Raw genomic sequence first — 22,213 nt, 5'->3', positions numbered from 1 at the left:
CAAGGCAAGAATGAAGGTAAACGTGTCATGTTATGAACTACGCTCTAACCTGATCTGCCAATAAATAGAAAGAAAAGGAAGAAGAGGAAGCTCATTGGCTGCTTTCGGTCTTATTTGGGTGACGCTCGGCAAAGACCCGCCTACCAAAAATGGAGGCATTCTACACATGTTGTCAACGCAACGGCAACAACGCCAGTAAATAAATACATATTTAGGTCAAATATCGCTTGCTTTTGGTTAATTTTCTAAAGCCTAAGCTCCGTTGTTTCAGTCAACTAGCTATTGTTGTTGTACAGTTTCCGGGAGTCACAAATATCGACCTGAAGTTCTGCCCATCCAGCTACAAAAAGACTTCCGCAGGGAACACGTTTTCTGGGGAAATGAGTGGAACTGAGACTGTGACTGAAGAATGTGGTGGGTATAATTAAATACTTATTTTGCCCAAATTACTAAAAAAAAGTAGTTGGGGTTTCCTTTGCAAGACGACGTGCTTGTCAATCACACTTGTATTATGATTAACTGTCTTTTTTTTTTTTTGTCCCTGTGCTATGCTATAACTACAGAGTGGACCAAGGCAAACCTCCAGAAGCTTCTCGCTGCAATGAAAACCAGCATCCCGGAGCATGACCTAATGAGCGCATATACCAAAGGACTGAAGAGTGTGGACTGGAATGTGGTGGCCTTCCCCCCTTTCTCTCCTGAAGCATGCCAAGAAAAGTGGAGAGAGATTTTGCAGAAGGTGAGTCAAAAACAGTTTCAACACTCAGTAGTTGTTCTAATGCTTTCAATGATATCACATAATGTACTTAAGCCGATGGTGTTGCCTAGGTGTAATAGAAATGTAGATGTTCAAATCTTGCTTCATAAAAAGTTCAATATAACAGTACATCTCTTGGGGTTCCTGTGTCATCACAGTATTTAAACCATATACATTCGTTGTTACCAATATGTTACATATTACCATTTTGATATGCGCTATCGTGAATTTGAAAGTATGTTGCACAGTTGTCACATATCACAGCTAATCACAAAGACAGCTAATTTGATGATGAAAAGCAACAAACTACAATTTATATCAAACTATTCAGTAAAATAGTATTACAAACGTTGTTAGTACAGTGTAATATCCTTGTTGTTCTTGCTCAGATGCGAAAGATTCGGACCCTCACAGAGCTCATCGTTGAAGCTGAAGATGTCATTTCCAATCCGGTCAAGAACATGAAGGTAAGCACGGCACAATCAAGCTTAAATACCATGTAGGTCAGTTTATACTAATACACATCCCCTTCAAAACAATAACGATTTATCAGTCTTCAAACATCCACTCTGTGGAGGGCTCACTCACACTGCAGATAAAGACAGAAATCTGTATGTATTGCTGATAGGTTGCAGCACGGTATGTCCAATAATACCACATGCTTCATCGGGTAATTTGTTTGAGTAATTTTTCCCGCAGATGCATCCAGAGCTCCCGAAGAGACCCAGCCCTCCAAATGCCATGTTTTATGAGGAGAACTGGGCCAAGTTTCACAAGAAGCACCCAAATATGAGCCGCAGAAAGGGGTTCAGGTGCCTAATCAAGAAATACAAGGCACTCTCAGATGAAGAGAAGGTACAGTCTGTGAAAGGCTACTGCTCAAACAGAACTTCTTCTCATGTGGTGTTGCGTAAGGCCTCCCATTTTAAAATTATGAATTACTGACATTTTCTAGGCTCAATATGTGGAAAGATCTAAGCTTGCAATGGAGGGATACAGGAAAAAGATGCGGCAGTTCAGGTTGTAAATAAACAGACACAACATACCATATGAATATGGGACTTGGCCCAGGCCGCTTGTGTGAATTCAGTGTCAGCTAACTCTTTGTCTTTCAGGAAACAATACAAATTACCTCCCAGCCGGGAGCCCAAAGCATGCCGAAAGAGGAAGAAACTCTCTGCAGACACTCCCAATGTAAGTGATGGTTACATCAGACAGACCTCGTCACAAACCATAGTGTACTATTTGCATGGTTAGCTGGATTTTATTCTTTTTTTCTTTCCAGATATATATTAATATAATGTATACAGTTTATACAGTAGTTATTTGGAAGGGTGCATATTTATTTGCAATTACCTTAACTAACACTGCTTCTTATTCTTAATGAATTATCTTCAAATGAATGTTTGATCTCTATTGCTAAAGCAGGGTGAAGAGAAAACTAAAGTTGCAAAGGACCTGCCTCCCAAGCCTCCGTGGTAAGCAACACACACACACACACACACACACACACACACACACACACACACACACACACACACACACACACACACACACACAGTGATTGAAATTGAAGTCCCTTATTTTGCTTTGTTTTGTTCATAAATCTGCAGCGTGCATCTCTTTAACTGTGAGGTGATTTCTTTTTCTTTTTTCTTTTTTTGTTTTTTACTTTTATGGTGAAGCTTCAGCTAAGTAGATGAAAGTTATTGCTGACACCATAGTGGTTGAAAATGTTATTGGAGCCACCAGTTCAGAAAATGCCAAAAGCAAAGTATGTTCTTAAAGCAGTCACACTTGCTGTCTGCTAATTAAACATTAGCAGGTAATGGAGATGCTGTGGTTGATATTAATTGTTGTTCTCACAACTTTTAAGTGTTGGCAGAAACAGTGCGGTGTGTTTTTTGATTTGGTGTAAACCATCAGAAGCCATATAAACCCACTCCCATCATCCTTTAACTGGTCAGCTTGTGGCGTGCATTTTCCCTGGCAAAGAGGGGCCATCACTGAAAGGGTGGTGCCCCCATAAGGTGACCTCCATACACATCCTCATCCACTAGGGGTCGTGGCATTCCCAAGGGATACATGGTCGAAATTTCCTGCCAGTCATTAGATATGAAGAAGCCCTTTTGTAGAACCAGCAAAACTCAAGAAACTTTGCAACAAAAGTGTAGTGGATTGTTGTATTTAGACTCAGCTTTATGTTATACACTTAGCATGATTGAAGTTTTTTGAGTAAATCACAAGGTGCTGAACACATTTGGTGTCTCTGTCTGTGTCTTTAGCAATGGTTATAATCTATTCTGCAAAGAGCAACGTGCGTCCATGACGGGTTTCTCTGGAAATACCTACGTGAGTGTCTGGGCCCAGCGTTGGCGAGATTTGTCTCCGAGACAGAGGGACGAGTACAGCACTCGCTGCAGAGAGGTATGCACCCACAAACTGTTTCGTAAAAACAGTACTACTAAAGATTAGTATGTTGTGTTACAGTAAAAAATCACTTAAATCTGCATGTTCATTTCTTTCAGTTGAAGAGACAGTACTCGGTCATGCTGAATAAATATCTAATGGTAAGTACTTCACAAGACTACAGTTGCAGCGTTGAGCTTATGCTGTCAGACTTTATGTGACGATGGTGTTTATGTTTCTCAGATTTTTGATAAGGAGGAGCAGCAGCGGATATTAAATAAGAATGGCATCAAAAGACCTTGTGAGCATAAGGTGAGAAGTAATTCATAGTTCCTGCACAGATAGGCTGCTGGTAGTTAGTCCTAAGAACTAATGTTCTGTGCTTTTTGACATGTTGTCACTTCTGTTAACAAAAGGTATGAAAGGCTGTTTTTAATACTTGGTTGACTAATTTGGTAACATTCAGGGAACTTTTCTTTGGTTTGATTAAACCTAGTTGTTTGCTTTTCCTGCTATTGTAAATTGTCCGTGTCGTAATCCTCAACAGTTTATAATCAGCGGGAGTTGTTTGTGATCTCTCTTCCTTTTGGGGGAAAAAAAACTATATTGGATTGATGTCCTCTTCTGTAAATACATTTTGTCATTATTACGCAGAGCATTGTAAGAAAAGTTGTAGGGAAACTTCCTGGGGAGCCCAAGATGCCATCTCGGTGAGCATGACGTCAAACAACATATGTTTTGAAATTCCCAGAATGAATTAAAACTTGCAGCGACTCAAACCCTCAGTTGTTTATCTGCAGATAAATTGGTGACTGATTTTTGTTGTTGTTGTTGTACTTTGCTCACAGATCTGGAAATGTCATTTTCTGCAAAAATCAGATGGAAGTTATGAAGGAAAAACTCCCAAACTCAAATGAGCGCTTCACCAAGGTCAACCAAATGTGGCATGCCCTCTCCGATAGGGAGAAGCAGCGCTACAAAGAGGAAGTATGTAAAAACATAAATAAATACGCGGGGGAGCTGCAGAAGTGGTTTAAGGTATAATAATCCTGTCCTTCTAATGTTTGTTTTTAATATTCTAGGCAGTTTTTTTTTCCATAACATAATGTTTTTCCATAATGTGTAACTTTCCTTCTACAGACATTGCCAGCAGCAGAGCAGGAAGCTTATCGAATACGTAACCCCAGTGTAAGCACACACACACCAATTCAATTACCCATTTTGTGCATGTGTTTCATAAACATTTTTTTTTAAGATTGACAATAAGCTTATCTTTGCAGAAATTGCAATTCCTTAATGTTGACCAAATGAAAGATGACAGAGAAGAACCATCTGGAGCGGAGTACAGACCATCAGTAAGTTGAACAGTAGTTGATAGAACACAACACAAAGTAATATCCTCTTCTTAACAACACCACTGCAAAGCTCTCTGATCAGACTGGCTGTGTTATAGTGACGTTTGAGGTAAATGTAACTGAATGTATACACCACATACATTTATTTATATAAGAAATTCTACGTGGTCCACTCAGGTTTAAAAAGCTTTATTTTCAGCCCTAATTTATTGTATGCCACACAGGATTCAGAAGACGAAGACATTGAAGACAGCAGCAGTGACGAAGAAGAAGAGGACAATTCGGACTGTTATCAGGTTCAAACACTTAAATGTTAATTTTTGTTCTTTTGTATTTATTTTTGCATCTCCAGTTGTTATAAAAATGGATTGTGGATCTACAGGTCGAGGAGGAAGACGACGACGACGTTATCATGTTCAAGGTGTTTTAAATGGAGGAGATGGACAGCAGAAGCAGCACACAAGTTCAGAGCTGGAATCTTCAACTTGGTCTGTAAAAAGCAGCACATTTGAGATGATGGGCAGTCTCTCCAGTGTCCTTAATGCCACATTGTATCCTGGCTATTTGGCTGAAAGGTTGCCATCACCACTTCTATTTATTGTGCCACAACCAAGGTTGGATTACAAAGTGCCCGAGGACCCCAGACCATCAGGGGCCACACAAACCCCGGGTTTACATACTATGTGGCGATTAGCTGGTTGTAATGTGAAAAATTGTAAGACTGTTTGGGAATATGCACGACTAAAGTACAATATCAACTGGTATGATTAGGGCCTTGAAGTATTACATTTAGAAAAAACAAACACCCTTATATATTATATAAGGATTTAACAGTCAAGTGAATTTTTTTAAATCTGCTTCAAAAGACCTAAAACTGTTGTAACTGTGGCAGAAAAGTGTGTTCATGCAGGCTCCATTAGTAAGAAGCTAATTGAGAATTACATATCTGGGTCCTTAACGGTTATTATCAAATTTCAAAGCCTTGTGAAAATAGGACCCCCTGCAAAGGTAATGTTTTAAGACCATTATTTCAGTTTACATTGTGCTTACATGCTGCATATCCCTAAAATTATTTTGTTCAAATTACCACACAGCAAACATGGGTCTGTTTGATTATCGGCCATTGGAACACAGTTAACCATGCACACAGATTGGTGGAAAGGGGAAGGTTTGTAGGGGCCCACAAGTGGATTAATCTGGCCGTTAATATAATGCATCTGAGCTAGTCCATAAATTAAGACACTTTATTGTACCATTACTCTGCTAATTTGTTTTTAAACAATGACAAAATGTATACAAATATTTTAGAGAGGGGATTTTACTGAAAGTACTCAAATTGTCTGATTTTACATGTGATGGGGTCAAAATGTTGGGATTATAACTGTTTTTGTTTTAATTGTGTGGAGAAAAAAAAAGAATTTACTTTGTCAAGCATTGTTTTTTTTATTGATATAGACCCTTGCACATGCTGTTGTTTGGATGTCCCAGAAAAAAAGACCTATTTCCAATAAACATGTTACATAAATATGTGATTCATTTGGCCTGATGCAGCAAATAATAAGTTCAAATAACAAAGCACAAACCAGTGTTACCAAATAGGGTGCTTTGAAATGACTACTACAAATCTGAACAATAGGCCAATTTAACCCCTCAATTGCCCGGGGTAACGCGCAGTGCCTGGGTGACTGAAGTTGGCTGAGAAAAGCCCCGGCAGTGCTGCAAAGGAAGCGTTTGGTGGAAACTCGTGTAGCGATCGATTGCTACTGTCTGATCTCTGTGATGTAAAGATGGATGCCTGCTGAAATAGGTAAATAAACACAATTAGCAAATTTGCGTGGCTGTGATTGCTGTATTCCTCGTACGTAGGCTTTACATTGGGATGCAAGTGTTGTTTTGGATCTTTCGGGGTTTGTACGGGGCGTTGGGAGGCGAACAGCCGCAGTGCAGCAGCGGTGTTGGGTTCGGGGACAAGTCTCGCTCTGATCAAATGTAACTCTTCCACAGCAAACCCGTTCAGTCACTTACAAATGTGTTACATTGTTTCTATTTCCCTTAGCCTAGTCTCCTACATTGGGCATGTTTAGCTCGTAGCTGTAGCTGCTGTCGACCGGAGGATACCGCCTCTTGTAACGTTAACCTCTTGGCATGTTCAGTTCCTCCAGCCTATTCATAGCCTCACTCTTTGTTTTCCTCAGCAAGGTTTTGCTAAGCTACCTTCATGAGACAGTAATGCTCGGAGCAGCAGGGTGGTGCGTTTGAAAATGACCTGTGTCTGTTTATTGGGGTTTTGCAGACAGTGCTGCAACACCAACGCCAACGCCAACTTGTTCTGCTTTTGTTATTCGTAGGTTATAAACGTGGGAAGTAGGTCCCTGGCAGTGTTCAACGTGCAGTTGTAAGTAGCTGTATCACATTCAAGGCGTCAGATGTTGACCATGCATTGATTTACATGATTTGGTTAAACAGGATGTAATGCCACCGTGCTGCTAACAGTGTATTTCCCTCCTGCTTGCAGCCCTGTTCTGGCCAATGCTTGCTGCTCTACAGCATGACCACAGCAGAGTCGGCTCATCTGGTAGTTCTGGCAAATGAAAATGGAGGAGGTTTCAATGTCCAGCCTGGACAACAGCAAGCTGGAGGTACATTAGACCAAGGCCAAAGTGTAATAGTATTTGGAACAGCCTTGGAAATGAACATCACACACATCTGCAGACACTGTGGGATACATACACACACACACACACACGCACACAGACAGTGGCCTGACTTGTGTCTCTGTTTCCCCGGCCCTTCCCTGCTAGGGCCTAGCTCAGGACATCCTGTCTGACCTGGTGGAGGATGCATGCCTGGGTCTTTGCTTCGAGGTCCACCGGGCCGTAAAGCAGGGTTATTTTTTCGTGGATGACACGGACCAAGAAAGCATGAGGGACTTTGGTGAGCACAAAGTCTTCCTAGTGACAAAAAGGTGACATAAATAAGAGTAGTGAACAAGTTGGTGTGTTTTCTTGTTTGTTAATGAAACCATATAATAAAAAAGTCCAAAGAAAGCAACTTTCCGCCAAGGCAAAACCATCTCTCTGTAAACCAATAGGTATTTTGTGTATTTTGACTTTCATCTAACTATATGATACAGCAGGGATGTTTATGGCCTGCTTTTAAATTTCCAGAAATCGTGGACCAGCCTGGATTGGATGTGTTCGGCCAGGTGTACAACCAGTGGAAAAACAAAGAGTGTGTATGTCCCAACTGCAGCCGAAGCATTGCTGCCTCACGCTTCGCCCCACATCTGGAGAAATGCCTGGGGATGGGACGAAACAGCAGCCGCATAGCCAACCGCAGGTATGAGAGTACAACAGCCAACCCCCAGTGATATACAGTGGTGCTCAAAAGTTTACATACACATGCTTAAGTTGACTAAAAAGAGGAATAAAAATCATGTTTTGGAATTTATTTTAATACCTAAATTAAAAAAGAGGTAAATCCAACCTTTAGGACACCAATTTTCTTTGTGAATGAATAACGTATTGTAATAAATAAATTTTCTTATTTAAAATACGGGGTCATAAGTATACATACCCCTATGTTAAATTCCATAGAGCAGCAGATTTTATATTAAAGGCCAGTTATTTCCGGATTCAGGATTATGCATCCTGATAAAGTTCCCTTGGCCTTTAGAATTAAAATAGCCCCACATCATCACATACTCTTCACCATGCTTAGAGATAGGCATGGTTTTATTTGCAGTATACTAATACCTGGTTTGATTTGCATTGAGAGATGATTTATAGAAAGTATCCCATGCCTATCTCTAAGCATGGTGAAGAGTATGTGGGGATTGGGGCTATTTAATTCTAAAGCCAAGGGAACTTTATCAGGATGCATAATATCCTGAATCCAGGAAATAACTGGCCTTAATAATAAAAATCTGCCTGCCTCTATGGAATTTAACATAGGGGTATGTATACTTATGACCCCTGTATTTTAAATAAGAACATTTATTTATTTACAATACGTTATTCATACACAAAAAAATTGGTGTCCTTAAGGTTGATTTTACTCATTTTTTAATTTAGGTATTAAAATAAATTTCCAAACATTTTTTTATTCCTCTTTTTAGTCAACTTAAGCATGTGTATGTAAACTTTTGAGCACCACTGTATGTAGTATGTATACTACTGATACTGCTGATACTACTTTGTCCCGTAAGCTCAGTAAAAATCAGCTTCCTTCTATGAGCAGTAAAAGTAAAATTTGATAATGCACAAGTACTGTATTTATGTTGTGTAGCTACGCATACTGGAGAAGTTATGCTCTGTATATATCACAAACTAGACTGATACAAAACATTGTGAAATAGTTTTAGGTCAGAATTTATTTGTTTTATAGGCAGGCCGTTATTGACAGAGAGTCACTGTTGGTGTCATATCTTATTCCTCCCTTTTTCACAGAATAGTCACCGGTAACAACACCAACAACAAGTCAGAGAGCGACCAAGAGGACAATGACGACGTCAACGACAATGACTGGTCTTATGGGGCAGAAAAGAAAGGTGATGTGCTGGTTCTTAACTTCTTTTTTAGTGATACTGAATGTTAATTGTTAATGCAATTTTTTAAGGAAGTTTAACATGAATGAAAGTACTCAAATGTTTTTTAAAATCTTGAAATGTTATGTCTTTCTTCTACAGCCAAGAAAAGGAAATCTGATAAGGTACTTTCATTTCCCCTGAAGATTAATATAACAATCTTGAGGCGCATGACACTGTTTTTTTTTTTTAATCCACAATCCTTAATTCTAATATATAAACACATAAATAGATTTTTTTCTGAATTTTTTTTTTTCCACCTCAGAATCCAAACTCACCCAGAAGATCCAAATCATTCAAGCATAAAAGCAGTAAGTGGAAATGAATCAACTTCTTGTGGATGTGTGTAGTTTGTACTTGTGCACAGTTTAAAGAAACCGGTCAATTTGTTGGCTAGTTATTTTTAACATACAAACACCAATTCCAATGAAGACATTGTGTAAAACATAAATAAAAACAGAATACAAAGATTTGCGAATCCTTTTCAACCTATATTCAGTTGAAAACACTACAAAGACAAGATATGTATTGTTCAAACTGTTTTATTTTTGTGCAAATATTCACTCATTTTGAAATTAATGCCTGCAACTCATTCCCAAAACGCCGGGACAGGGGCATGTTTACCACTGTGTTACATCACCTTTCCTTTTAACACTCAAAAAGCATTTAGCAACTGAGGACAATAATTATTGAAGCTTTGTAGAGGGAATTCTTTCCCATTCTTGCTTGATGTATGATTTCAGTTGCTCAGCAGTCCAGGTCATAGTCAAATTTTGCACTTCATAAAGCGCCACACATTTTCCATGGGAGACAGGTCTGGACTGCAGGTATGCCAGTTTAGAACCTGCTCTCTTACTATGAAGCCACGCTGTTGGAACACATGCAGAATGTGTCTTGGCATTGTCTGAAGTAAGCAGGGACGTCCCTTGTATTCTGTTTTTATTTACGTTTTACACAACTTCATTGGGGTTTGTATTAATGTTTTAACAAATCTTGCTTAATAGGATTTAATTATTTGATTTTGGAGTAAAGGAGTGAACCCTCTTTGTGTCTATTAAATTAATGCCTAGATTAGGACTTGGTTCATTCTGTCAATATTGTTTTAAATATCTGTCTCTTAGCTATGCATCCAACATGCCTTACATTGATCAGAGACATTGTAAAATTATGTAAATACTTATTCAAAGCATTGTAATTATCTAGTACAAGTGGCTAAATGACATCCAACCTTATGTTTATTTCCATAGGCATGATGAGTCAGAGACGTCGCATGGACAACCAGGAGAGCCCGCGCATGCTGATGAAAGATGAGGCTTTCCCCCAATAACACACTCAGCCACAAACACATTATCTCACCATGGTGTGTGCACATACACAACGTGCACACACAGGAAGACTAGTAACACTTCACCCTTGGTTCTTTATGTTGCAAAATCAATGGATGTCGATGTAATTGGTGACATTCAAGGCGTATGCTGCTCTGCAGAAGCAGTCCAGACCTCCCACTGTATACTTGACAGATTGTTTTTCACAAAATCATTGTACCAACACTCATTTTTATTTGTTTAAGTTATTTTTTCTCCGCAATTTTTGCTGGAGTCCAAAATAATGAATATCACCGTATACAATTACACTGCACAGAGGTAGATTGTGCTGTCATTCATTCAGCGGCCAAACAGAGGCAGCTGTGTGCACATACAGTATGTTTTTTTTTTTAATACAGAAATTATTAGTCCGTTAGGTGTACTTCTTTTTTTTTCATCTTTTAAAATCTCATTCTTTGAAAAATAATGTCAAAGACAATCATTACTAATGGTTTGTCTTTTATTTTCACATTCACTGTCGGGCTCGTAGTTCTTCGGGTTGAACTACAATACCGTGTTTGAGAGAGAAGCAACTCTGTTTGTCATTCACCTGTGCAAATGTTCAGTAAATGAACCCCTAATTCTACATGCAGGTATTTGCTGCAGACAGCAGGTGTGTTTTGTTTTTGGTGGATAGGTCGGCTTGTTTTCCAGCACTCAAAAAAAGTGTTTGTATCATGTGTTTACATTGTAAAGGGTTACATATATCTTTGGTGTGATGTGATAGTGTAAATATTCCAATAGTTGAATTGCTGCTATCATGGCTCAGTTTGTTTGATCTGTCTAGCATAATAAATGATTTGTTACCTGTCAATACATCTCGTGTTAACTTGAAACTGAATAGGGTTTTGATATTAACCCTGCTCAAGTACTTAGAGTTAAAGACCAAATGACCCCCAGGGGATGCTGTTGATCAAATATAGAGGTCTGTTCCAGTTTTAATTATTTTAATACAGTTACCATATGATACATGACATGTTCCTTTGTGAAAGTTTATATTTCATTGAAGTGCTGTGGTAGATGTTGTTCTGCGGAAATTGAGACATAGTACACACTGAAGTTCACACAGTTGAAGATTAAATCAAAGTGTTCTGCATTGAGTTCCCCAGATCAGAAAACTGCCAGGGAAGCCAGTTATGCTGCCTTCATGTGCTACACTTAAACTCAGAAATCTAATATTTTATACATTTGTGTGTTGGGGATCCTTAATGCAGGCTCTTGGTGGGCCACAAGGCATTCAAAACATAATTAATCTAAGATATATCATATAATATAGACAATATCATCTAAAGAACATATGTTTTAAACAACCCATCCTTGAACAGCTATGTGTGGTGTGTAACCATTGGTCAAAGATGTTAAATTGCTCAATATTTCACAAGAAAGCTTAGCACAGAAAACCTTACCATCCCACTACTTGAGTATTTTCATTTTATGATACTTTATACTTTTACTGCACTATATTTCTGATATGATTGTATAAATAATGGATTTTTTACTCCATTACATTTATCTGAAAGCTGTAGTTATTTTGCAGGTAATTGAAACAAAATATGATCAATAAAGTAATGATGCATTATTATAGTTTAAGATACATTATTTTAATCAGTAGCCTATATAAAGAAGTTAAAAATTAGCTCCACTGTTACCAGCTGCAACAACATTGTCAGCCTTACACACTGATGCATCAGTGTAATTATAATAATAATTCTAAAATGTATTATTCCTATCCCTATTAATTATTACTAACCAGCCAAAGCATGCAGCTGCCCTAACGCCCAACCCCAGGCACCGTTTTTAATTCCCAGATTTACATTTCAATTTGCACCACACTATGTGCGCAAAAATGTTGAACATCGAAATTTCCAACATCTGTGAAGGCATCATTTGGCATTGTTGTGTTGGCAGTTACAATAATACTTTACAGTTTGTCGTTAGGCACTTGTTATCATGTTTTTCTTCAGCCTAAAAGTGAAATAGCTGCTAATTAGCAATGTAAAGGCTTGAGAACAAGGGGAGGAGGTGACAAACAACAGCACAGCCACCGCTTGTCCAGAAAACAAGCAGTTGTAGGCAGGAGAAGCGTATCCCGGAACTCGAAAAGAGCTAGCTAGCTAGCTAGCTAACATTAGCTAGCTTTTTGTGATGACAGTGTGCTTGCTGTCAAACCACAACCCGACCTCATATAAGGTAACTGTAGTCAGCTAACTCGCTACTTTCGGACTTGTACCAGCGACGTTTATTTAGTAGCTTGCTAGATTCGTATTCGGACCGACATTTGATAAAAGTTCCCGTGACTTTTAAAACACTTGTGGATCTAGAAGATGGCATCAAGAGGAGGTGGATTTATGAATCTGAACGTGAACCCCATGAATGTTGGCCACGCTGCGGGTATGAGGATGCCAGGTATGCCCCAATCTTCGGCGGGATACTCTCGGAACATGAACAACGCTCCACAGTACCAGGTTGGTTTCTTGCTTAATTTCTCTTTATTGAATAAAAGCAGCCAAGACAACATAGTTATACTTTAAGAAGCCACAGTAAAATTGACTTAACAGATAAAGTTACCCTCACATTTAGTTTAGCTCAGTAAGTGTCCCTAAGTTTTAACAGAACACGCAGTCCTAATTTTAGAGGAATACAAAAATAACGATTTGAAGACAGTCGCCTGACATATCAAAGTATGAATAACCTTAAAGCTCATCATTCTTAAAATATCAAGGTGTGGACACTACTTCCGCATTTTAATAGGCTATGTAATTAATGTTACTTACTGCCAACAATAAATTGAATGTAATGTTATTAATATGGCATTTAGAGTGGATTGATCATTGTGCACCTTAAGTAGGTTATTTGGATGTTTAATAATAATTAGTATCACCGATTAATTTTTTGTGCATGTGTGAAAGATCACATGGCTGCCATCAGCCTCCTGTCAGTTAGCTTGAAAACAGGAGCAAGTTAATCATCGCCACCATCTGTCAGAGCTAAGCCTGCATACATTATCCCAGTTTAACCACCATCTGCGGCTTATTGTGATCTATAGTTAATACACAACATTACCGTTGTCAAATGTTTGTTAGTTATTAGAGCCATACGGGTTCAAATGTTTGTTTTACTGTTAAAGGAGTGACCAAACAAAAAAAACAGCAGTGTTGAAAAAGAAAATTAACATACATTGTTGATGAATTTACAATTTGGTTTATATCAGACTATAACAGAATAATAACGAGATAAAAGATTGGAACATCGAGAAAATATCCATTATACACACATACATACAGCTCACCTTGGTTGTAAATGTAATTTCAAAACCATTGCATTGGGAGCATACAATTGTAAACCAGCACTGTAACACAACTGCAACTATAGTATCTGCGTATACATGCTTATTTTAATAACCACAATTTTCTTTAAAAGCTCTGCAGAAAGATACTTTTCAGTACTTGAACCTGAGATCATAGCTTCAGCTTCTCTTTTTCTTTAGCGCCCCGGCATGCCACCCAACAGAGTCGGGGGCCCCATGGGGTCAATGGGGGGCCAGCTGCCTGGTCCTTCTTATAGTGGAGGGAACATGTCCATGCGGCAAGGGCCAGGCATGGGGCCTCCAAGCATGGACACCTCTAGGAAACGGTTCCTTCATCTGCATCAACAGCAGCAGCAAGAGGCATTGGGAGGCCTAAGACGAGGGTAAACTGTGGAGAAGTGAAAGCGTTTGTGTGAGAGGAGAAGAGAGGGAGAGGAATAATACCAAGGTTGATTGATCAAGACAGCTTGAGGTCAGATCAAGGAATGGCGCTGCCTGAGATTTAAACTTAAAAAGAGCTGCAACTAACAGTTATTTTCATTGTCCATTAATTTGTGGATTATTTTCTCCATTAAAAAATGTGGTTAACAAAATCAGAAAGAGTGAAAATGCAATTTTGTAATTGCTTGTTTTTTGTGGACAACAGTATAAAACCAATACATTTCATTTATGATGATATAAAGCAGAGAAAAGCAGCAACTCCTCTCATTTGAGAAGGTAGAACTAGATTTTTAAATTTTTACTTATTAAATGACTCAATTAACACAATTATTATTACCAATTAATTGATCGACTCAACAATTATAACAGTAACGATTGCCAGGCTCCTTTTTACAGTAACAATAAATTAACAACAATTCATTGTTTTCTCGCAATACTGCAACCTCTGTCATGCACATCACTTTTTTTCTTGAAACTTTGAGATCCAAAACCTAATTTTCTGTCTTTGACTGACTAAAACAAAGCATTACTTACTAGTAATGTTTACCTCACCCAGGACAAAACCTACAGCAGTAAGTGTGTGTACTTAAAATATTCTAAATTAACATAATTACAGTACAACCAGTGGCAAATATTATTCAAGTTAGAATCCATAGTCCAAACCTACAAAATGTCTTGTCATTGAATTGTAAATATATCTTTTCATACATAACATCGTAGTAGTCAGTGGCTAATTTTGCATGCTGTGGCTCATTAACAATAAAACAGCACCACTCTTCTTCAGGATGTGTTTTTCTCTCTGTGGTCTGTTTGTGGAGTTACTGTGTTGTTAAAAACAGCTCAGATCAGACAGACACGAGGGTAGGAGTATCTCATGACTGCTTTCAAAGCAGCAGACATGACTGGGTATTTTTGACTTCAAAGGGCCTAGTTATGCCATGCTCATAAATGTGGTGATCCATGATGTGAGGTGGCACTTAAAAAGTTTCATCCACAATGAACTTCTTGTCTTTAAAGCTTTTATCTCCTAACAACGTTGTCAGTATAGGAGAATTGGTGGTCCACAGCGCCAGAAGCAACCATTGCAATTCTCATTAAAGAGCTAGGGAATTCAATTTAGTCATGAGGAGGAACAGTGTAATTTAATTAAACAAACAAAGCTGCTTTTATGAAGTTGGTAGCAATAATGAGTTAGAGCCTAAGGCACTCATTTGGGGGGATTTCTGTTAATCTGTGTGTGTGTGGTCAATTCCTTGTAAATTAGTTAATTAAGGTCTCTCTTTAAAAAGGGCAAATGCTAAATGATGCTGCCTCAACACTGTGCAGTATGTCCTTGACTAAGTAATATATTTTAGCCATTAGATTTTTTTTTTATTTTTTATTAATCCGACAAGGGGAAACTACACTTTTCACTCTGTTGTTATTACACACAGGCCTGAATTACACACACATGCTCAGTACCTATACATGCACTAAATGGAGAGATGTCAGAGTGAGGGGGTTGCCCATGGAAAGGCGCCCCAAGCGGTTGGGGGTTCGGTGCCTTGCTCAAGAGCACCTTGGCAGTGCCCAGGAGGTGAACTGGCACCTCTCCCGCTACCAGTCCACCACCATACTTAGGTCCGTACGGGGACTTGAACCAGTAACCCTCCGGTTCCCAACCCAACTCCCTATGGACTGAGCTACTACCACCCCATTCTGTATTTTAGAAAAAACATATGGTGCATGTGGTCATTTTATGTATGTGTTTGTTTTGGCAAAATAAACATACAGTATTTTGGAAATCATTATTATTTATTATATTTTCTCTGTGATTTTAGGGCAAAAAAACGCAAGATGGCTGACAAGGTTCTTCCGCAGAGGGTAAGAAAGTTTTGACCCTCTGAATCATATTTCAGATTGATTCCGTTTGTTCGCCGTCGGCTGTGTTGCCTTAATGTTCATGTCATGCTGTTGGCTCTTTAGATCCGAGATCTGGTCCCAGAGTCCCAGGCCTACATGGATCTCTTGGCCTTTGAAAGGAAACTGGATCAGACCATCGCCCGAAAGCGAATGGAAATCCAGGAAGCCATCAAGAAGCCCATTATGGTACCTCTTCATGAAAGTGCATTATCACCTTTTTTTTTTTTTACTTTCCAGTTTTATCTAATGCTGAAGAGTTTGACTCATGAAAATCTTAAGGACTATAACTATAGTAACTATACTATAACTGTACGTAACTATATAGTTGGCACTGTCATGTTCTGTCCAAGGTCTGTCTTCACCAATCACCAAGTGCAGTTTAAAAGTCAAATTCCCAAATTAATCTTATTCATATTTTTCATTGTTCATTTTTGTTTGAGAAACAGTTCCTGATATATTTGCTTTTTCATCTCTATGAAACAGCAAAAACGCAAGCTTAGGATCTACATTTCTAACACGTACACCCCCTGCAAGCCAGAGGGAGAGGAGGCAGAGAAGGTGTCCTCCTGGGAACTGAGGGTGGAGGGGAAACTTCTGGAGGAAGTAAGTGAACAACTTTCTTCATTCTAATCTTTGTGCTCTGTTTCGCCACCGTCTCAGTGTGGTCTGAGTCCCAAGTATTTCAGTCTGTGTTATTGTGTTTCTGAAAACTTCAGTCACTCAGCTCTGGTTGGCCAGTGTCCTTGGCTCAGGCCATGCAACCAGATGTGTGTTTACAGCTTTCCCCACTCCACCCCACAACTCCTAACACACACAAGCTCATGTTCTCTTTTGAAACAAGGAATTGAAACCACTGGCCGTTACATACCATGAGCTGACAAGCCTCCCCTCCCTCCATCAATTCCAGTTCAACTCATTGTGTCATCTGGGGCCACATGAAGGAGGATTTTTTTTCTCCTCTGGCTCATTTGGTTTAGGCATGCGTGGGAGTTTCGCATGGAGTAACAGAAAAAGTAAAGGGATGTGAGGGAAGGAGTGAAAGGGGTCATGTTGTGCAAACAGACTTTAACTTTGCTTTGGAGAAGGCGGGGGTGCAACAGCTTTTTCTAGTTGTCTACAGTTCTGTGCTTCGCCATCCCCAATGTGGTCAGAGCTAAACAATGCAGCTGCACAGACTGACAAGGCATGATAAGGAGCCATAGATAACAATCTTGTTGCTTGTCTTTTCACACTTTTTCTGCATTTTTTTGTTTCTAGCCTGGCAAGCAGAAGAAGAAGTTCTCATCTTTTTTCAAAAGCCTAGTGATTGAGCTCGATAAGGAGCTCTATGGACCGGACAACCATTTAGTAGAGGTATGACGTCACACTTTTTAGCATACTTTTCATCCGGAATCATTAAACTTTTTAAGTTCTTTCATATTTTAAAATTACATCAAACAATATGTTTTGCCATGGTCAAAAGTCCATACATAACTGGGATTCTCACACTCAAAAACAATAATGGAGCAATTAAGATTTAGTTTGAACTCTAATTGAACTTGAAAATTGATCTCTTTATTTTATCTTTAGTGGCACAGAATGCCCACCACTCAGGAGACGGATGGTTTCCAGGTCAAAAGGCCCGGCGACGTGAATGTTAAATGCACCCTTCTGCTCATGCTCGACCACCAGGTACCACACATTTGCTTAGTGACCGTCTTGCCAACAGTCGTTTGCCTGGATGGTATAATAAGCAACAACCACTTTCTTTACCCCAATTCTTTTTTTTTTTCTTTTCAGCCTCCTCAGTACAAACTGGACCCACGGTTGGCTCGTCTGCTGGGTGTGCACACACAGACGCGGGCCAGCATCATGCAAGCTCTTTGGCTCTACATCAAGAACAACAAGCTGCAGGATTGTCACGAGAAGGAGTACATCAACTGCAACCGCTATTTCAGACAGGTAATGGAATGTTTTTGAGGCTACGCCAAGCAGCAGAATGCTAGGTCACCCCTTACGCATTTCCCAGTGTTACTTTGACATTGAAAAATTCTTTCAAAATCATTTAGTATGTCTTTTATATCAAGAATAAATGTTATGCATACAATTACCTATTTTTTCCGTAAATTGGTCATTTATATCATAAATGAATAGTTTGTTGCTTTGAATTTGCACAAGGTACCTATTGCTAATTTGCAAAAACTAATACAAACTGCACTGAATGACTGTAAAGGACTTTAAATGTGCAAATAATATACATGTATTATGTTAGTTTTCTCACTTTTGAAGGCTTGCAAAGAGATAAAATGATAACAAAACTTTACGTTTTCTAACCAAATGCTGTTCAGATCTTCGGCTGTCCTCGTATGAGGTTCTCCGAGATTCCCATGAAACTGGCCGGCCTGCTGCAGCACCCTGACCCCATCATTATCAATCACATGATTAGGTAGCGGAGTGTGGATCATTATCCCTCCATCTGTGTTTGTACATGCGTTATGTGTGTGAGTGTTGAATTGACAGTGTTGTCAGGATCTCATATCTAGAATCTTCCAAAGTGTTTCCAAAAGTATTTCCAAAGAAAAACTCTCATTTTTAACCACAATGTATTTATATGATTTTTTTGTTTTATTCAGCTTTATGATTTGGGCCATCAATACTTATTCTCTGTCTACATCAACATCACTCTTGACTTGAATTCGGTTTTGCTGTCTGTCCGTCTCCTCCGATCAGTGTGGACCCCACAGATCAGAAGAAGACAGCGTGCTATGACATTGATGTGGAGGTGGATGACCCACTGAAGGGCCAAATGAACGGTTTCCTGTCCTCTACAACCAACCAACAGGAAATTGCTGCCCTGGAGATGAAGGTCAGTCAATCGCAAATGCCTGCACCTCGCTGGCTTTTGGATAAAAATACAAATCTTGTTTGTTTGAAATGTCTTATGTATAACTGTACTGGTTGTGTTCACTGCAGATCCATGAGACGATTGAGTACATCAACCAGCTGAAGACCGAGAGAGACTTTATGCTGAGCTTCAGCAATAAACCACAGGACTTCATCCAAGACTGGCTCAAGTCTCAGTGCAGAGATCTGAAGGTAAACATTTAACCCCACAATTAATGTACTGTACATGTTTCTAAGACTCTAAACACTGATAGGCTTTTGTGACACACCGTTACAAATGCTTCAAATTTTACACGTTTGCCTGAAACGTTCCATTAAACTTCTGCTTCTCATACACGTACTATGTTTCATAGTGTTTGACCCTTTAAGTTTCATCTTAAGTTTGTATTTCTATGCATTTTACTTATCACAACTTTAATTTATTTTGATGTTCCTCTGTTCTGTTGCAACAATAAAATAAACAAGTTTATTTTTATACTGCATTATCATATTATTTTAGTGAGGACTCATGACTTACTACAAATAATTAATGTTAGGGAAATCTCTTCATGTTTTGTTTCGCATTTCTGGATTATTTTTTTAAATATGTATTGTCTGATTTATCAGAATATCGGATTTTAAAATCACCAAATATTTGTATCGATATCGGCCTTAAAAGTCTGTTATCGGTTGGGCGCCATATTCTTTTCTCCTCCACTTCTTTAAGCTTATAATGCTGTTGTATCTTCATGACAACCCTGAACAAAGTTTTGTTTTTGTTCAATCAGTTGTACTCAAAATCATAAATGGAGGGACTTTGATGCCTTGAACATTATTTTGGCATTTGGGAATGAAACAGTTTGCTGTATTCATGAAAATTTGGTTTCTCGTGTTTAATGATAAAAAAAAAAATGTTTTTGTCAGTTGATGACTGATGTGACAGGAAACCCAGAGGAGGAGAGGAGGGCCGAGTTCTACCAGGCTCCTTGGGTACCAGAGGCAGTGGGCAGATACGTTTACTCCAAAGTAAGGAATTACCTAATGCTCTGCTTAACAATGTGCATGTTTGATAATTATTTGGTAAGGTGTAGATTATTATTACTTTTAATATGCACTAACAATATCTCTTTGTTGTTCCAGGTGCAGCAGAGAAGACAAGAGTTGGAGCAGGTGCTGGGGATCCGACTCACCTAAAGACGTATTCCAGAGATGTCGCAGCCAGCTACAAGTCTACTCAGTCAAAATTGGAATTTGCTTGAAAAAGAAATAAGCTAATGTTGCAGCTTAAATATTCACAAAGCCATCCTCACTGACATGGTCTGACAAACCAGCTTGTAAGTGGGAAACCTATAAGATAATAGTTCTAAAATCACCAAAGTGTCTGTGGACCAAAGTGATGATTAACATGTCGCTAATAATATATTTGCCTTGCATTGTCTGTCATTTTGAGCCTGTTCAAATAATCTTTGCCTTGTCTTGCAATATGTTTTGTTTATGGTTCATTTTAAGCATTGGTGCTGACTAGATGTTCTTAACCATCACATTGTGTGCTGATGTGAAAAGAGTCTGTTTACCTTCACATTTGAAAGCCATAACCATATATATATATATATATATATATATATATATATATATATATATATATATATAAACATTTTATACAAAACATTGGATACAACAAATGTATATATTTTAATTTCAAAAATATATTTAGAAAAGAAAAATGTAGGAGTTTTTAAGGTGTCTCATTACTTGGAAAAGAACTAAAAACAATATGCCAACAATATATATTTTTTTTAATAGATCGGTGGATATGCTATTTGAAATATTTTCTGCTGTGGAAGAAAGCAGGATTTTCAGGACAGCTCTACTTTGGGAAAAGAATGAGCTTTTTGATTGAGTCCACTCTGTCCTGCTGTAATTCAGCAGCTCTTTTTTGTACTTCTTGGATGTTTACATTCTGTTTTGTTTGTTACTGGGGTTGTTGGGGTTATTGTTATGTCAGAAAGACGAACTGTGGCCGGCTGTTTGGACTGAAGGGTTCTTCCTGGAATATCCATACCTCCTAAGAAGGTCAACTGGTATTAATAAAATAGGAATTCACTTGTAGTGTGTCAACTAAACAAAGCACCAAATTGTTGTGTAAAGTTTATAGTTTCACAAGTTAATTTTTCATTGAAATGCAATTTAGTTAAGGTTTTGTATGAAAGGGTTTTCTGACATTTTTCAAACATTTCATGTTAACAGGTATAGTGCCAAAATTTGTTTTGTGAAGAAGGCACTTAGAATTTGAGACACATATTTTTCGTACAATCTCTTTGAAAAATGTTTGCATGTTTTGTATCAATCAAATGCCTTTTATCTTTTATACATTTGGAGCATTTTCTTTTTTTACAATAAATATACTTACAGATGTTTATTTCATGATACACAAAACAATTTATATAAAATGTTGCCCATTGTGTTATTCATATGATGGTGCTGGCTTATACTCATACCTTTTACAGTGTAGCCTCAGCTCTATGCCAAAAGCTGGGCTCATGCCATGAGTGTGCACGTTAGGGTTGGTTGAGGAGATCAGGTTCCTGTGAGAGCCGCGGTCTAAACAGGTAGAGCTGGTCTTACCTGGATACAGTTACTCCTCAAATACCGGCCAACCAAATACACAATGTACATTCTTCATAGATCTACAACTCTGCTTGTAAGGTGAAAATGGTACAAAGCACAGATGTGACCAAATCAGTTTAGAAATGGTACATGTGTTTGTATGCGTAAATTAGCTAGCTAAGCTTTGCATAACGTTGAAGTTAGTAAAATAAGGTGTTAACAAAAAAGTAGAAGTGAAAACACTAGCGGTTAAAACTGGACTGAAAAAGACAAGGTGGCGATGTGCGCATTTATACACACACAGTACAAGCTAAAAGTTTGGAACCACCTCATTCAATGCGTTTTCTTTATTTTCATGACTATTTACAATAGATTCTCACTGAAGGCATCAAAACTATGAATGAACACAAATGGAATTATGTACTTAAAAAAAAAAAAATAACTGAAAACATCTCTTATATTCTAGTTTCTTCCAAGTAGCCACCCTTCTCTGATCACTTCTTTGCACACTCTTGGCGTTCTCTTGATGAGCTTCAAGAGGTAGTCACCTGAAATGGTTTCCCAACAGTCTTGAAGGAGTTCCCAGAGATGCTTAGCACTTGTTGGCCCTTTTGCCTTCACTCT

At 38.5% G+C, this 22,213-nt stretch overlaps 3 protein-coding genes across 6 annotated transcripts; all 3 read left to right on the top strand.

Moving 5' to 3' along the window:
* The first annotated feature begins 136 nt into the window (after positions 1-136).
* LOC116671299 (upstream-binding factor 1-like protein 1) lies at positions 137-16,481 on the top strand. 2 transcript variants are annotated; one of them, XR_004327240.1, is made up of 17 exons: positions 137-414; positions 564-739; positions 1,147-1,224; positions 1,457-1,612; positions 1,713-1,777; positions 1,873-1,951; positions 2,183-2,235; positions 3,043-3,184; positions 3,286-3,327; positions 3,410-3,478; positions 3,821-3,876; positions 4,015-4,204; positions 4,307-4,354; positions 4,447-4,521; positions 4,746-4,817; positions 4,904-5,055; positions 16,471-16,481. XR_004327240.1 is itself a non-coding variant. In XM_032502486.1 (16 exons), the coding sequence occupies exons 1-16, from the start codon at positions 381-383 to the stop codon at positions 4,949-4,951; spliced, it is 1,383 nt and encodes a 460-aa protein (XP_032358377.1). In that variant the 5' UTR covers positions 137-380; the 3' UTR covers positions 4,952-5,366. The 2 variants fall into 2 exon arrangements, 1 of the variants encoding a protein (XP_032358377.1); XM_032502486.1 differs by lacking the exon at positions 16,471-16,481 and having other exon boundaries at positions 4,904-5,366.
* On the top strand, positions 6,083-11,464 carry atxn7l3b (ataxin 7 like 3b). Of its 3 annotated transcripts, none has more exons than XM_032502545.1 (9): positions 6,083-6,328; positions 6,870-6,916; positions 7,037-7,160; positions 7,323-7,455; positions 7,689-7,860; positions 8,970-9,070; positions 9,209-9,231; positions 9,372-9,417; positions 10,354-11,284. In XM_032502545.1, the coding sequence occupies exons 3-9, from the start codon at positions 7,110-7,112 to the stop codon at positions 10,431-10,433; spliced, it is 606 nt and encodes a 201-aa protein (XP_032358436.1). In that variant the 5' UTR covers positions 6,083-6,328; positions 6,870-6,916; positions 7,037-7,109; the 3' UTR covers positions 10,434-11,284. The 3 variants fall into 3 exon arrangements, with proteins under 3 accessions (XP_032358436.1, XP_032358437.1, XP_032358439.1); XM_032502546.1 differs by lacking the exon at positions 6,083-6,328 and adding an exon at positions 6,346-6,510 and having other exon boundaries at positions 10,354-11,464; XM_032502548.1 differs by lacking the exon at positions 6,083-6,328 and adding an exon at positions 6,742-6,770 and having other exon boundaries at positions 10,354-11,464.
* Positions 12,344-21,399, top strand: smarcd2 (SWI/SNF related BAF chromatin remodeling complex subunit D2). The gene is made up of 13 exons (XM_032502475.1): positions 12,344-12,935; positions 13,958-14,160; positions 16,039-16,081; positions 16,184-16,306; positions 16,604-16,723; positions 17,378-17,473; positions 17,690-17,791; positions 17,900-18,061; positions 18,448-18,545; positions 18,830-18,965; positions 19,073-19,195; positions 19,907-20,008; positions 20,123-21,399. Exons 1-13 carry the CDS (start codon positions 12,795-12,797, stop codon positions 20,174-20,176), a joined length of 1,503 nt encoding a protein of 500 aa, XP_032358366.1. The 5' UTR covers positions 12,344-12,794; the 3' UTR covers positions 20,177-21,399.
* Positions 21,400-22,213: the final 814 nt, after the last annotated feature.

This window comes from Etheostoma spectabile, chromosome 21 (genome assembly GCF_008692095.1).
Source record: "Etheostoma spectabile isolate EspeVRDwgs_2016 chromosome 21, UIUC_Espe_1.0, whole genome shotgun sequence".
Classification (NCBI taxonomy): domain Eukaryota; kingdom Metazoa; phylum Chordata; class Actinopteri; order Perciformes; family Percidae; genus Etheostoma; species Etheostoma spectabile.
The sequence above is the reverse complement of the archived record's forward strand: the minus strand, read 5'-3'. Positions and strand labels throughout refer to the sequence as shown.